This window comes from Ursus americanus, chromosome 22 (genome assembly GCF_024610735.1).
Source record: "Ursus americanus isolate L20-20 chromosome 22, mUrsAme1.1.p, whole genome shotgun sequence".
NCBI lineage: Eukaryota > Metazoa > Chordata > Mammalia > Carnivora > Ursidae > Ursus > Ursus americanus.
In genome coordinates, this window is record NC_142148.1 from 12241598 (window position 1) to 12257032 (window position 15435).

A 15435-nucleotide genomic window follows, 5' to 3' on the forward strand; every position below is an offset into this window, starting at 1 on the left:
CCAAATAATAGCCTTCACTTGCTGAGTGCTTACTCTCTGCTCCAAGCCCTGTCCACGTATTAACTCAGGAATCTTCGCAAAAACCCTATGACATAGGCACAGCTATTGTCCACAGTTCCCAGAAGAGGAAAAGGAGGTGCAGAGAGCTTAAGTAATTTATTAAAAGTTGTATCATCTTCCAGTGGGGATGAAACATCCCAGAGGAATCGGACAGAATGTAGAAGAGATGGAGATGGGCCAGGGGTGGGCTCCGTCCGCAAGTGAGGAAATGTTGGGAATCCTTTTGGCAGCGTGGACCAACGCTTGGATGAGGCATGGGATCTGTGTGTGCACATGAGATGGACAGCTGAAGCTGAAGCTAAGCTTTCGTAGTCACAGTGGGCAAGCGCACTCACAGTTGTTGAGCACCTACTATGTGCCAGGTTTCTGTGTCAGGAACTTTTTTTTTAAAAAGATTTTATTTATTTGTCAGAGAGAGAGAGAGCACATGCAGCGGGAGCGGCAGGTAGAGGGAAAGGCAGGCTCTCTGCTGAGCAAGGAGCCCCATCCCAGGACCCTGGGATCATGACCTGAGCCGAAGGCAGACTCTTCACCAACTGAGCCACCCAGGCATCCCTGTGTCAGGAACTTTTTATCGGTGGTTCTCAACTGGGGGCGACTCTGTCTCTCAGGGGACATTTGGAACTGTCTGGTGACATTTTGGGGGGTCACAGCTGGAGCGGGAGAGAGTGCCACCGGCATCTGGTGGGTGCGATCTACTGCCGAAATGGCTGCAATGTGCAGGGCGGCTCTCCACAGCTAAGACTTACGTGACTCTAGATGTCAATAGCCCTGAGGTTGAGAAACCCTGCTTTACGTACACTCCCCCCCCCAAGACTCCCATTTTACAGATTAGGCAACTGAAGCTCAGAGATGCAACGTGTCTTAGCTAAGGTCACCCAGCCAGTTAGAGTTGGATCGGGGGTACAAATGCAAACCAGTTTCATTCCACAATGTTCCCACTATCTTCTCTCCTTGTGGTGGATAGGATTTATTTAAAGATGAGACTTCTGAGGCTCAGAAAGGTGCTGTGACTAGTCTAAGGCCACACAGCAGAGTGACTCAGAGACCGCTACATCTTTCGGACATAATCGACTCCCCTACCTACACCTGGCAGACTCACCTACTTCACACCCTTTAGCACCTACCTGCCCAGAAGAACTTCACTCACTCAAGGCCCAGATCTAATGTCACCTTGTCCACAGTTCCAAAGACACACCTCCTAGAGGGCAGAAGCCACCCCACTCTCTCCCAGGGTCCTGAAGAACTTGCAGTATTTCCCCAGGCCGATAGGAGAACAGTCTTGGGTATTTGGAACAGAAAATAAATAAGCAATCATGTTCTGGCCTAAAGGATGATTACAGTCTAGAGGGGGTATATTATATGAATGATTTAATCCACTGCAGAGACAGTACAATCCCTGGAAGGTAAATAGGGGAAGATTAGGGATTTTGTGGACGGTTTGGAGAATGAGGCCAGGCCAAGAGGGCAGATTACACATGAGTAACAATAATAATAAAGGACAAACACAGAGAACTTTCTAGGTACTGGGCACTGTTCCAAGTATGTCCTGCGGACTAACACATAACCCTGGGCAGGACCCTACAGAGCTCACAGCAATATCATTCCCATTGTATTGATGAGAACGCTAAGGCTCTTGAGGCAAGGAAACCAGCCCAAGGTCGCCCACTAGCAAGTGAGGGAGATGGGATTCAAACCCCAGCAGCTTGCTCTAGGCCCCAGAGCTCGGTCACCTCTCCATACCTTCCTGTGAGGCAGGTGAGGACATTTGTCAAGCGGTTCCGCTGATGATCAAGGTCACACAGCGCAGCCTGGAGTAGCAGCCGGGTTTCCCAAGGCCTTATCCCGGGGTGGGGCGCGGGCAGAGCAGCTGCTACTTGATTAGTAACTCGAGAGCAGATACTAATTTCTTCTGGGAAAGGTGGAAGGTGCAGGGTCGTCTCCTGGGGGCTAAGAAGTTCAGAAAGAAAGAGACAAAAACGGAAGGAAGGAAAGGGCAAGAGAAAGGGAGGGACAGAGAGAGCCACACGTCTTCCTTCCCAAGGTCGTGGCAGCGCCCGAGGGCACCCAAAGGGCTAAGCGTCCAGGAGGCTGGCACGGCCCGGGCAGGAGCCACCCCCCTTTCTTCGCCGGCCGGCGGGGTCGCGCGGGCCGGGGCGGGCTGGCTGGCTCCCGAGCGGCTCTGCCGCGAGCCTTTCCAGCCGGGTGTTCGCTGAGCCCGGGCGGCGGCAACCGGCGGCCGGACCTGCGTGCGTGTGCCTGCGCGCGGTGGGTGTCGCGTGTGGCGGGTGGGAGTGGCGTAGCCCGCGGCGGGGGAGGGGGCCCCGCGTCCCGGCGCGGAGTTGGCGCGCGGGCGGCGGCGCGCGCGCCGCCTCAGGGTCCCCGGCCTCCGCGGCGCCCCTTCCGGAGGGTTCCCGCCCGAGCGCCCCGGGCGCCCCGGCTCCGGCCGCTCTGAGCTTCCGACGTAGCCGCCAAGCGCCGCGGCGCGTCTCCAAGGGGCCCGGTGCGCGCGCGGAGCGCCTCTGCGGCCCGAGAGCGGCGTGGCACTTGGCAGACGCTCCCTTGGCGGCGGGGGCGGTGGCGGCGGCGGGGCCCGCCGTCTGGGAGCCCCGAGGGCCGGCCCCCTCCCGCCCCTCGTCCAGCCTCCGCGCGCTGCCTCCGCCCCCGGCCCGGGCCGCCCGCCCCCAGTCCCGCCCGCCCGCCGCGCCAGGCGCCGGGCCCGCCGCTGAGCCCGGCCCGCCGGCGCGCCCCGTCCGGGATGGGGCGCCTGGACGCCTGAGTCGCCGTTCGGCGCGACCTTCGCGCGGGGGAAGGAGCCGGCGCCGCGCCGCCGCGCTAGAATGGAGGGACCCGGCGGCAGCGATCCCAGCGGCGACGCGGCTGGGGACGGTGCCCACCCGGACCCCCGGGTCCCCGGCGCCGCTGCGCCCAGCTCCGGCCCGTGCGCGGCCGCCCGGGAGTCAGAGCGCCAGCTGCGCCTCCGCCTCTGCGTCCTCAATGAGATCTTGGGCACCGAGAGGGACTACGTGGGCACCTTGCGCTTCTTGCAATCGGTGAGTGTTGCCCGGGGCGCGTGGGGACAGCCTCTGAGCCGGCAGCCAGTCCCGCTGTGGAGCGCAGGGGCCTCTAGCGCGGCGCGGTCCCCACAACCTGTGGCCGCGGTCACTGGGGGTCGCGAGAGTCGCCTCAGGGGCGTCCCGGCGGGAGCACAGAGAGGTGGGGAGATCCGGGCTTCTCCAGGGCTAGGCTGTCGCCTCCTTGGCCCGCCAGCGGTCCAAGCCCGGACTCGGGGTCTCCCGCACTCCGTTTCCCCCCCTGCACGCTGCCCTTTTGTCTTTTTCTGTTCCCCTCCCGCCTTTCAAATAGTTTTAAAATTAGTTACATCCGCGAGACAGGGGCTCTGGGACCCAGGCGCCGGGAGCTTTTGCTTCTGTGTTTTTTTCTCCGGGATTTCTTCGCCACCTAGTGCACCACCGACTACTCATCCGGGATGGATCCTAGACAACCTAGAGCCTAGCGCCCCTCCGAGAGTAGGAGTCTGCCCAGAGCCCGGAAGACGGACAGAGATCCCACAAACCCACAAAACCTCTACCCTTTCCCGCGTGCACACGCTTTTGCTGGAGCTTGGGGAGAGTGGGTTTCGAACTCACGACTTGGCAGTCCAGGTCCCACCCCCATATCTTTAAGTCGCAAAACCACAGCGTCAGACTCTACAATAACAGTGGAGCGCTTACTATGTGGCAGGCGCTTACATGTGTCATTAGGAGGTTTAGCCTTCCAAGTGGCCCATGAAGTAGCGACAGTATCTACCCCATTTTTTTAGATGGGAGAGTTTAGCTCCAGCGAGGTTGAGTAACTTGCCCAGAATCACACAGCTGGTTAATTGGGGATACCGGGTTTTGAACCAGGGCTGCCCCAGCCGGGGCGCCGAACTCCTGTGCCGCGTTTCTTTTTCTTCTTTCTTTCTTTCTTTTTTTTTTTAATTCCCCCTGTGAGAGGGGAGGAAGGGGTCACTTCCTTACTCTCCTAGGAAGTGAGAAAAGTGGCCAGGGGGCGGAGGGGGTGGGCCTGGGGCCAAGCCTCGCTGGAAGTTAGGAGACTCTGAGGGCTTTAATCTCCCGAGCCTCCTGCTGGGACCTCATTTACTCCCTTCTCGGCTCTAGGAAGTCTTTTAATCCTGGTTCTGGAAGAGCTGGTGGGGGCGGTGGTTGTTCCTCCAGAGACCCCAGAGCCAGGCTCTGTGGCTCCCAGTCTCTGGGGGAAAGAGGGAGCCTCTGGCATCCTCTGGGGTCCCCATTGGCTTGGAGGTACAGCCGAGGCTGCGTGAGGTCCTAGTTCCAACTCAGGAGAGAACCCTTCTCTCTGTGGGAAGAGGTGTGTGTGTGTGAGGGGGGTTTGGGAAGGGTTGGGGAACTGTGTGGTGGCATTGAAAGCCGTTTGGCTAAAGGACCCTTCTAGAAAGGCCTGTGAGAATAAGGCAGTGTTGGCATTTCTTTCCCATCTCTCCCTCTCTCATAGTTAAAAAAAAAAAAAAAAGAAAGGAATCTGTTCAGTTTGGAGCTGGCAGTTTCTGATATAAAGATGCAGACAGCTCTGATATCTCTGAGCAATGTCAAATTCTCGGGAACTCCTTACTTCTCCTTCTGAGCCACTCCCTGCTCCTCAGTCGGGAAGGGAAAGCGGAAAGACAAACCAATTTTTATATTAATGGGTAAGAAAATATACCTCTTCCTCCCACGCCCTTGCCGAGATGGTGTGGTGCGTTTCAGAACAGATACAGATTGTGTTTGAGTTAACTGTGGTTTGAAAGTGTCCACTTGTAGAGTCTGAGGTGGCTGGAATAATGGAAATTGATTGGAATCAACCATTCTTATTCTTAAAGAAACAGGAAAAAAAAAAGATTTCCGTACTTCCCACATTATTGAGTTTATCAGTATTTGTTATGTTTGACCTGTCAGTTCTGAGAGGAGCTGGTTCTTGGACCATCATGCCACCTGCCCTGGCCTCAGTTTCTCCACCTGTAAACCGAGGGGAGGAGAATCCAGGCTGCTTTTCTGCTTTGTCCTTTTGGGTGTCCCCAGGCTGGTGCCAGAAATGGACTGATTGTGTAACCTGACCAGCCATACCTTGTTTGTGATCCCCAGAAGGCCTCTCTTGTTTTGCTCCTTCAGAAATGCCCCTGAAACAACCCAAGGCCTTTCAGTTTTGAAAACCCAGGGCTTAGCTTCAGGAGCTGCTAATTACCAAGGCTTTCCACGCAGCGAGGCTGGGAGCCTGCGGGTTGTTCTCTTCTGTCTTCCCACTCTCTCGTCTGAGCCTTTATACTTGCTTAGGGAAGAATGCTCCGTAATCCCTCCCAGCTTTTAATTCCACCGGGCAGAGGCGGGTCTTGAAGGGCTGGCCTGGCCTTCCTGTGTCCCTAGTTTTAAGGTCTTGTTGTCCGTAGAAATGACCGAGAAATGTGGGAAATGCAGAAGGGCCAGCTCTCGGTTCCTGCCCTCAAGGAGGGGACAGTCTAGTTGATGGTGGCAAAGTGGATGTTTACAGAAATTCAGATACAAGGCTGGGCTCTGGAGCTAGACTGCTGGGGTTTGAGTTCTTGGGCTGTATGACCTGACCTGAGGCAAGTGGCTTAACCTTTCTGAGCCTCACTTTCCTCCTCTGTAAAATAGGAGATGATAATAGATCTGATCTTACAGGGTTTTTAAGAGGATAAGTCAGTTATGTAAACATATAGAAAGCGCTTAGAACAGTGCCTGGCAGGTCGTATGGCATATAAATATGAGTTATCATCATTAATTATTCTGTTATAGGATGAGGAAATAACACAGATGATTAGGGTTATAGGATTCCAGCTTCCAGGGAGCAGGAGTAGCCAGGGAGGGCTGCCTGGAGGAAGTGAGGTCTGAATCAGCACTGAAGGGAGGACAGGGACCCTGAGTTAATTTCCTTTTGACTGTCTAAACTCCGGAACCAGTGTGTTTTTTTGTTTTTTTTTTTTTTGTTTTTGGTTCCGGTTCTAGGGCTCTGTGGTTCCTCCAGAATCTCCCCATCTTTCCCCACCACCTTCAGGAACTGGTTTACACCCCTCCTCATCTCCAAGGGGGACTGATGACTATGGTGCCGTTTTGTGTGTTTATGTAAGAGTCACAGGAAGGCAAGGACAGCCCTCTTGTAGAGATGCTAGATCTTTCTTGGGGGATACCACAGAGACTGGGAGAAAGTGCGCTGGGTTTTGACTCAGAACGTTGGATTTCAGTGTTGAGAAGCCTTGGCTGTGGTGGGTGCTGCCTGTGTGTCCTTGGACAGTGTTAACGCTGATAATGACAAGTGTAGTCCTTACCGTGTAGGAGCTGACACTGATCCGTTATTTACAGTTCTGGGTACGTCACGTGTATCAATTTATTTGATCTTTCCGCTACCCCTATGAAGGGGGTGTTGTCGTTACCCCACTGACACATGAGGAAGTTGCGGCAAAGATAGTTGAAGTGGGCTGCCCTGGGCCGTGTGACAGCAGTGCCAGGATCTGGTCCCAGGCTGCCCACCCCAGAGCTCATGTCCGTAGCCACATCACAGGCTGTCTCTGGCTTACAAAGGGCTTGGCCCGTGATTTCTTAAGGTGGCGGAACTGGGATTCGAACCCAGGTCTGTGTGACCCTGACCCTCTGCCTGCGCCTCCTCTGGTTACTTCCCCTCTGTGGCTCCTGTTCTGTCTTCAGCAGAATGGGCAGAACTCTAGAAGAATGGAAAGGGCAGGCTGCCAGCTTCCTCCTCCACGCTCAGTGTCTCTCCATGATGTGAGAGTTGAGTGGGGCTCTGGAGCCAGGCTGCTGGCTTTCCCCCATATCGACTGCGTGTGGCTGGGGGCAGGTCACCAGCCTGCTCGGTGCCTCAGTTTACCCATCCGTACAATGGGAACAGTCTAGCACCTGTGTCATAGGGGTGTTGTGACGCTTGAATGAGCCTGACCTTGAAGCTGTTAGCACTGTGCCGGGCACATAGTGGGTGCTTGGTATGCTACAGTGGCTTTTTTGGGGATGTGCAGTGGTGGGGGTCAGAGGAGGTTGTTTGGGGTTCACAGTCTCCCCCTCCCCCCACTTAAAGAGGAGGCTGATTGAACCTTGGGCCCATCTGCCTCTTGGTTGGATGGGTTTGGGGTCCCTGCTTGCAAGTGGGGAGATCTCAGGGGCGGGTGCCGACGTATGCTATGAGGGGTGTGCTAGCCAGGCAGTGGTGGGAAGACGGGGAGCATGGGGGGATGGTAGAGAGACCCCGGGGTGAGGGTTGGCCAGTGGCCCCTGAAGGGCTCCCCTTGGCTGAGGACAGAGACCTCTGTCACTCCCAGGCACCCAGAGGGTCTGCTCGATTGGCTGGACCAGGGTCCCTGAGGATCAGGGGGTGTCGGCAGAAAGCTCCCAGAATGCTTTCTGGTTCTGCTTTTTTGGGGGTAGGAAAGTAGAGCTTCTCTTCTCATTGGAGCTCTGCTTGCCAAAACAAGAAACTGTGGTTTTGTGTTGTCACCCCTTTTTTTTTTTTTTTAAAGATTTTTTGCTCCTAGTCTCACACTAGAGAGAAATGCCAGGAGGTGGGGGTAGGGGGCACATTTTAAATTCTGTAGTCACTGAAACAGAGTGATCTACTCCGTGACTTCGGGGATTTTCACGACAGCGTGTTGCAAAAGGTAGGATGCTGAGAAGTGTATATAACACAATTCTGCTTTGGGAATATAAATGATAATCTTAACATACACACGTCTGTCGTACGTATGACATTACCGGAGTTTAGGGAAAAGGAGACAAGGATGTGCATCTTGTGGAGAAAGGCAAGCAGGAAGATAATAAAGGGAAAAATCTACTCAGTAATCTCATTTGTAATACTGTTTTCGTGTCAAATTATGCATATGTATGTGAATATATATGTTAGAGAACTCTGACGGAAAGAATTGTATTTCAGCCTGATTATTAGGTTAATGTAACGGCAATAATAATTTGCTAACTCCTATGAAGCACTAAACATCTGCAAGCCCTGTGTAAAGCATTCTCCGTGTATCAGTTCAAAAGTGCTAGGTATTGTGCTTCCCATTTTACAAATGAAACCAAGGCACAGAGAGGCCAAGTCAGTTTTGCAAGGTCACACAGCCTGACAGAGCTGGGATTCAGACCTAGGTAGTTTGGCTGCATAACCCACGTTCTTTACTGCTTTCCTGAGCTGCCCAAGATGATGCCGTGTTCACGACCAAAATTAGCTGCCTCTGTGAGATGTCTGGCTGCCCGTGTGGGGAAGGATTAAGCCCAAAGGTCCAAATTATCGGAGCTTTAGGGTGCCAGAGAGCCTGGGCCAGGCCACTTTGTGTTGGACCGGACATCATTAGGAAGTCAGGGAGAATCTTTGGCTGATAAAAGCTTCAGTGTCAGCGGGAGTGGGGGGGCATCCTTTGTGCAGGGCAGACAGAGCTACACACAGCGACATCCCAAAAGAAATTAGACTGCTTTTCTCAGTGCGCAGGTAGCTTGGGAGCACCCGCTGTACAGTCGAGGCAGCGTTCTAGGCCAGGAAATGCAGCTGCCATCCACAGGGCAGCTGCGGCCGTTGTCCTGGGGAGAAGGACGTCGCAACAGAGATCCTCCGTGCATCTGAATGGGCGCCTTCTTCAGATGAACATCCCGGACGCCCATTCACTACTCTTGGGTGTTTTCCCTCGTAACCGTTTATCTGTCCCTTAAGAAGAGAGAGAGATGGAGTTGGTGTCCCTGGCTTTTGGAGGCTTCAGGGCACCCCTTTCTTAGAGGGTGTCCCCCTTTATCAGGCCACTGAGCAGAAGACCTGTTGATCTTGGGCCACTCCCTCAGATCAAGAAGCCCACATCCTCTTTGCTTCACAGCGTGCCCCCCCGCCCCCCCAGCTTTTGCAAGAGCTGTTTCTGGAGCGGGTCATGGCTGCCTGTAGAAGAACTTAACCGCTCAGATTTTTGTGATTTCTCTCCCCCCCCCCCCCCCCCAGCCACCAGCTCTCTGGCCGGAATCCTGGCAGGAGGCGGGTGATCCGGGTGGGCTGGTCCTCAAACCAGTGTGCCTTGTTCCCCAGGCCCAGGGAGGGGCCCCAGCTGGTTCTTGCCTCAGAGTTTTGGAGTGGTGGGGGTGAGGGGAGAAAGGAGAGGGGGGTCTGAATCTCCTTGTTTTGCCCGTGAGACCCTAGAGGGACCCCCTGCAGAAGTTGTGGCCCCCAGAGGGAGGTGAGCTGTGGTCAAGGGTGGTAGCCCTGGGGCTGGTCAGGGTTCCATCGTGAGAGTTCTGGGAGAAGAGTTCCCAGGATTTGTGTTTTAGCCTGGCTCAAAGGTCCCTCTTAAAGAGGTTCCACAGGGGGCCTTTTGGCCCTAGCTGTTGGTCTAGGGCTAATCCCTCCATATATCAGCCCTTGGCACTCCTGAAATATTGGGGCGGGATCACTGTCCGTTGTGGGGGGCTGCCCTGTGCATTGTAAGATCTTTAACAGCAGCTCTGGCCTCTACCCCCTAGATACCTGTAGTGCCCCCTCCCTCAGTTGGCACAGTCAAAAAATGTCTCCAGATATTGCCACGTGTCCCCTAGAGGACCAAATAACCCCCAGCTGCGAACCACTGGGCTACAACCTCCTTCGACCACCGGCTCTGCATTCAGATCGTCGTAGGGCATTTATATGCATATTCAGAAACACATGGAATCGCCCTGTATGAGTGTGTATGTGCTTACCTGAGTGGCATGAGAGGGTGGCTCTTTTCATCCAGCCGTGTGTCTCGGGTTCGTTGTTAGGAACATGGATTCTAGAAGCCAAACGGCCTGGGTTCGAATCCCAGCTCTGCCCCCGTGTGACCTTGGGCAAGTCCTTTTGCCTCCCTGCGTCCTGGTCTCCTCATCTGCGAATGGAGATGATTGTAGCCCTTACGGGATTGCTGCAAGGACCAAGTGCAGTCATCCGTGGGAAGTGCCTGTACAGCCGAGCCCTGAGCCAAGGTCAGGGCTACCCTAGTACCTGCCGCAGGCTCTCCTGTTATCTGAGAGGAAGCCCCGAGGAAGAAGGGAAGTCTTCCAGCCTCCTAGCCCTGTGTCGATTTTTAAGTTTATTTTTATTTTCTCGGCTCCTTGAGGACCAGAAGGGGATCTGCCTGCTCCTCTTTTGTCTTGCGGTCGGACACTCAATCTGTGTTTACCCGCCTGGTTCCTTCCCCAGGGTGGGACTGACAGACGATCCCTTGTGTCTGGGCCAGGGGACGCAAGGCTATTTCAGGCTGGCGGGACTAGGGCCACCAAAGTCTGGTGGAAGCAGGTGGCCATGAGCCACCAGGATCTGGGGGCTTGTATTTTCCCCCTTGTAGAGGAGCGGTGGGCGGCTTCCGTAAGGAGCTGCTCCCAGCAGCAGCAGCGAGGCGAGGGCCAGAGGGGATTGTGGGCAGTCGGTGCTTTCATTCACTCATTCACTTCTTCCTTCAATAAATGGACACTGGGCCGGGTGCTGGCACATGGCCAGAACAAGACGGATAAGGCCCCTGCCCTCGCGGAATCTTCAGACGATACAAAGAGAGATCATTGAGAAGGTGGCGACAGATGTAATGATTACATTCACTGAGGCCCTACTATGCCTTGTGTGGATTATCTCTTTGAGCCCTTGCAACAATCCTTGTGCCTATTTTGCAGATGGGGCAACTGAGGCCCAGAGATACGGAGTAACTTTCTCAGGTCTGCTCAGCTGGGGAGTCGACGCGCCAAGAAGGAAATAAAATGAGGATGTGTTGGTGACAGGGATGGTGCATCTACTTGAGACGGGGCGGTCAAGGAAGGCCTCTCTGTAGAGGTGGCATCTGAGCTGAGTCCTGGGGTTGAGAAGGAGCCAGACGTAGAGAGAGTGAAGAAAAATGTGTTCTCGGTAGAGGGGGCAGCACGTGCAAAGGCCCTGAGGCAGGACCATGTCTGGCTTGTCTGAGGAACAGCAGGAGGCCGGGATGGCGGAGTTAGGGACATGAAATTGGTGTGGTACAGGACTCATGCATGGTGAGCATTTTGGGTTTTATTCTTAGTGGGGTGAGGAGCCCCTGGAGGGTTTTCAGCAGGGGTGTGGCATGGTCTAATCGAGGATCTGAAAATCATACTGCACGGGGGTCTTCCCAAGATCTCAGCAGCCACCTCCTGCCACTGGCTTGGACACTCAACCAGGAGGGAGGACCATACTTTCGCCTGGCCAGGCAGATCCCCAGACCCTCTGGGAAGGCTGCTGTGTGACCCAGGGCTATTTCCATCCTGTCTAGTTCTTGGCTTCCATGTGAGTAGTGTGTCTGAGCTGACCGATGAAGAGTTTGGGTCTCTGTTTATGGCCAGGGGGTAAATGGGTTGTGCGGGTGGCCACTGGTGAGACGGCTGTTGATTTATGATGGGTCTCTGCTTCCTGTGAGAGAGGAAGGCACCCCCTGTCTTCTGTTCAGGAAACTAATTTGCATGATTAAAAACTGTTCGGCAGCACCTTGGTCTCCACCCGACTCATAGCCATCTTAGCAACACTTTCCTGTGTGGTGGTAGCTCCCACCTCTGCCCATTGTGGCAGGGAACGTATTTTTCAAACCCACTTTACAGGTGAGGAAGACTGAGGCCCAGGACGTGAAGTGCCTTGCCCAAGGACACACAGTCGAGAAACAGCTAGGGCTATTACAGTTGCCTGCTCTGCTCTCACCTGGGCCCGCCCCAGTCTGCCCTCCACAGCCAGAGGGGTCCAGTGAGAGCGTGAGTCCGTTCAGGCCACCGCCTGCTCAGAGCCCTCCCCTGGCTCTTGGCGCCCTCTGAGTAGAAGCGAAGTCCTCAGGATGGCCTGGAAGGTCCTGTCGCCTCTCCTGTTAGAGTCTCTTCTTCTTTCTCATATAGTTTTTTTTTTTAATTGAGATATGATTCACACACCTTAAACCTCACCCTTTTGAAAGTGTGTGAATCAGTGGTTTTGAGTATTTTCGCAAAGTTGTGCAATTATCATTGCTACCTAATTCCAGAATCTCCTTTTGCTCCTACTCCCTCCCCCTGAGCCACATGCGCCCTTTCTCCTGCCTCATGGTCTTCCCACTGGTTCTGTCTGGGATGCTCTTCCCCCACTCTCCCTGTGGCTCACTTCGGCCTCCCGAGGAGGTCTTTTGCTGACCACCCCTCCCCCTTTCACAATTGTACTCGACCCCCACCTCGCCACTTCCTATCTCCTTCCGCTCCCCCGCGGGATTGTTCTCCACCACCTGACACACTAGGTGGTTGACCGACTTACTATTTATTATTTGTCTCACTCACCCGAGTGTCAGCTCCAAGAGGACAGGCCCTTTCTGTCTGTTCCATTCGCTTTGTCTGTCAGGCACCAAGAAGAGTGCCTCGCACATAGTAGGTGCTCATTAAATATTTGTTGAATGAAAAACTTTGCTTTTCCTCTGTATACGTGTGTATGTTTTCTTATATCAGAGGATATAATTGTCTTGATTGATATAACAGCTAAATACTTTCGTGCAGACTTTTGGGGAGCTGGGATGAAGACAGTCTAATGCTAACATGACCAAAGGTGGGTGGTGGGCTGAGGGCCCCGGTGTGCTGTGTTTGCTGATCAGTCCCCAACACCCAGCCCTTGTCAGCTTCGGGCAAGGGAGTGGATGAGTGAAAAGGGGATGAATGAGGCACAACGTGGTTCCTGCTACTTTCTGAATGAGTGGCCTTGACTTTGGGGAGCGCAGAGCCCAGTGTGGGAAGTGGCTGCACACTGGTGTCCTTGGCCTCCTGCCCTTAGCACGCCGGGAGGGCAGAGGGAGCTCTGTGTGGTCCCCGCCACCAGCTGATGGCTGGCCAGACTGTTGCTGGGTGGTTTTGAAGATTTATTTCCCCTTGATCACAAAGGTAATAAATAAAGTGGCGGGGTATGTGTCAGAAGCACATTCCCTCCTGTCCATTCAGCCATAAGCATTCTTTCACGGAGCCAAGGATGGTAAAATGTTTTGCGTATATACCTGGCTATATGTATTATCTATTTCTCCATAGGCACAGAGGGCTAGACACAGAACCTTCATATGCCATATTTATGGGCAATGCCATACATTTTTTTAAAAGTTAATTTTTTGGTAACTTTTTATTTTGACATGTCAAGAATACAGAGCACCCCTGCATACCCTTCACCCAGGCTCACCAATCGTTAACTGTCGGCTACATTTGCTTTTAATCCTCCCCTCCTCTTTCCCCTCTCCCACCTGCTTCCCCCAGCCCCGTATAGACGCACATGCACACACACACACACACACACACACACACACACACACATTATTGTAATTATTCTGACTTTGATCCATTTGAGAATAATTGCAGATGTAATGCCCCTAAGTCAATCAGCACGTATTTCTTAAGAACACGGACGTTCTCTTAATGTAACCACAGTACACTGAACAAAGTCGGGAAATCTAACCTCGGTACTAACTTACACAGTCTACAATCTGTATTCAGATTTCACCTATTTCCCCAGCACTATCCTTTATACCTAGCTCCCCTCCCCTGCCGTCCCCATTCCAGGGTCCAGTCCTACATAGATCCTGTCCCTGTGGTGATTTTGTGTGTGATTTTGACCCCTTTTGTGGGCGGTAGAAACTCTTTGCTAAGATGTGGCTCTGCCATTGCTTGTCCTCGGCCACCACTTCCCAGCTCTGTGACCTGGGGCAGTGGACTTTTGGGCCTCAGTTTACTTAGCTGTAAAATGGGCAGTTGCTGTTCGTACCTGATAAAGTTGTAGTATCTTCCCACACATTTTACCGAGCATCTGCTGGGCGTCTGGGCCTGCTGTAGATGCTGGGGGTACTGCAGCCCAGCGCAGGCAAGCATACGGGCCCCCGGGGCGGGGGGCTCCCGCTCCCACGGTCGCCGGGGAGAAAGGATTTGCCGGGCATGGTGCTGGCTCCCAGGGACACCCACTATGCACTGGCCATCTTTGCTCTCGTCATGCTCATTGTAGAACCTTGGGCAATAAGGTACCCTTCCAAACAGCCAGTGTCCCCTTTTGTGACATTTCGTCCTTTCGTCTTGGCATTTGTTTTAGCGTGGGGGCAACCCCAGTGCCCACACGATATTGTATCTTTCTTCTCTGGCCTCTTCTGGGGGTTTCCTCCCAAGTTTGCACCAAGCCTTCTTCATCACCGAGCCTTTGATGGCTTCGTAATGAGACGTGGGGGCTTCGTAAGGAAACGTGGGCTCCCCACTGCTCCGGTTGGATCCTGACTCCTTAGTGGCTGCGTCATCGAGGGCCATCTGCTTCACCTGTGAGTGCCTCAGAGTCCTCGCTCCTGAAAGAGTGCTGCCTCCTGGATCAGTGGGGCAGTTAGCTGAGGTGACGTCCCTGACGCTCGCACAACACTGCCAAGCACGCGATAGGTGCTTTATGTGTATGAGCTGGAATTCCAGTCGTTCTACCGATAGAACAGGAAATCTTACGTGAATACAATTACTATTATTATTTTATTTTTTTAAAAAAGATTTTATTTATTTATTTGAGAGAGAGATCTTGAGCAGGAAGGGCAGAAGGAGCGGAGAGAGAATACCAAGCAGACTCCCCACTGAACACAGAACCTGACGCGGGGCTCAATCTCACGACCCTGAGATCACAACCTGAGCCGAAACCAAGAGCTGGACACTCAACCGACTGAGCCTCCCAGTTGCCTTTATTATTATTATTACTTAAACTTTTACCTCAGATTGAGCCTTTACATGGTTTCCAGTTTTTCAAAATGGCAGACCACGTGCATCATCTTTATTCAAGCTGCCAGTTCTTGTATCCGTCTAGTAACTGAGGGCTGAAGAAGCCTTGGTTCAAACCTTTTTGGTTTTTATTAACCCCAAGAAGTCATTGCAGCTAGAGTCCTAGAATCAGCTTGTAAGAGCTGGAAGAGACCAAGACGTCATCTCACTCATTCGTCTCATTTTTCCAGAAGGGGAAACTGAGACTCAGAGCTGTTCCAAGCCTGACTTGGCCCAAGCTCACCCAGTGAGCTTGTGGCAGAGATGGAATTTGAACGCAGGTTTCCTGGCTCCTGTCCTATGATTGTTTTGCTTTTGTCCAATAGCTAAGACACGTTGGAGGACAGGGGGAGGCTTACGTCGTATCCAGATGAATTGGAGGGCTCCCGTGTGCCCACAGGATTCCTGTGTCCCTGGGAAACATCACTTTCAGACTCTTTGACATGAGGGCCCATAATTGTGGTATATGTGTGTGTGTGTGTGTGTGTGTGTGTGTGTGTGTGTGGGTTGGGGGGGCCCTTGCTGTGGGCCCAGGTCCTGTGCTCGCTGCTGAGGACACAGATGTGATGAAGAGCTGCTTCCTCTCCTTCACGGTCCATGGGGCCATAGAACT

The 15435-nt window shown here is 53.5% G+C and overlaps 1 protein-coding gene across 1 annotated transcript in view; it reads left to right on the forward strand.

The window, feature by feature from the left end:
* The first annotated feature begins 2770 nt into the window (after positions 1-2770).
* PREX1 (phosphatidylinositol-3,4,5-trisphosphate dependent Rac exchange factor 1) overlaps positions 2771-15435 on the forward strand; it is a 174615-nt gene continuing 161950 nt past the window's right edge. Inside the window, exon 1 of the mRNA XM_087853518.1 lies at positions 2771-3113. Coding sequence (XP_087709644.1) covers positions 2901-3113 — 213 coding nt within the window. The 5' untranslated portion in view covers positions 2771-2900. The remainder of the gene's footprint in view (positions 3114-15435) is intronic.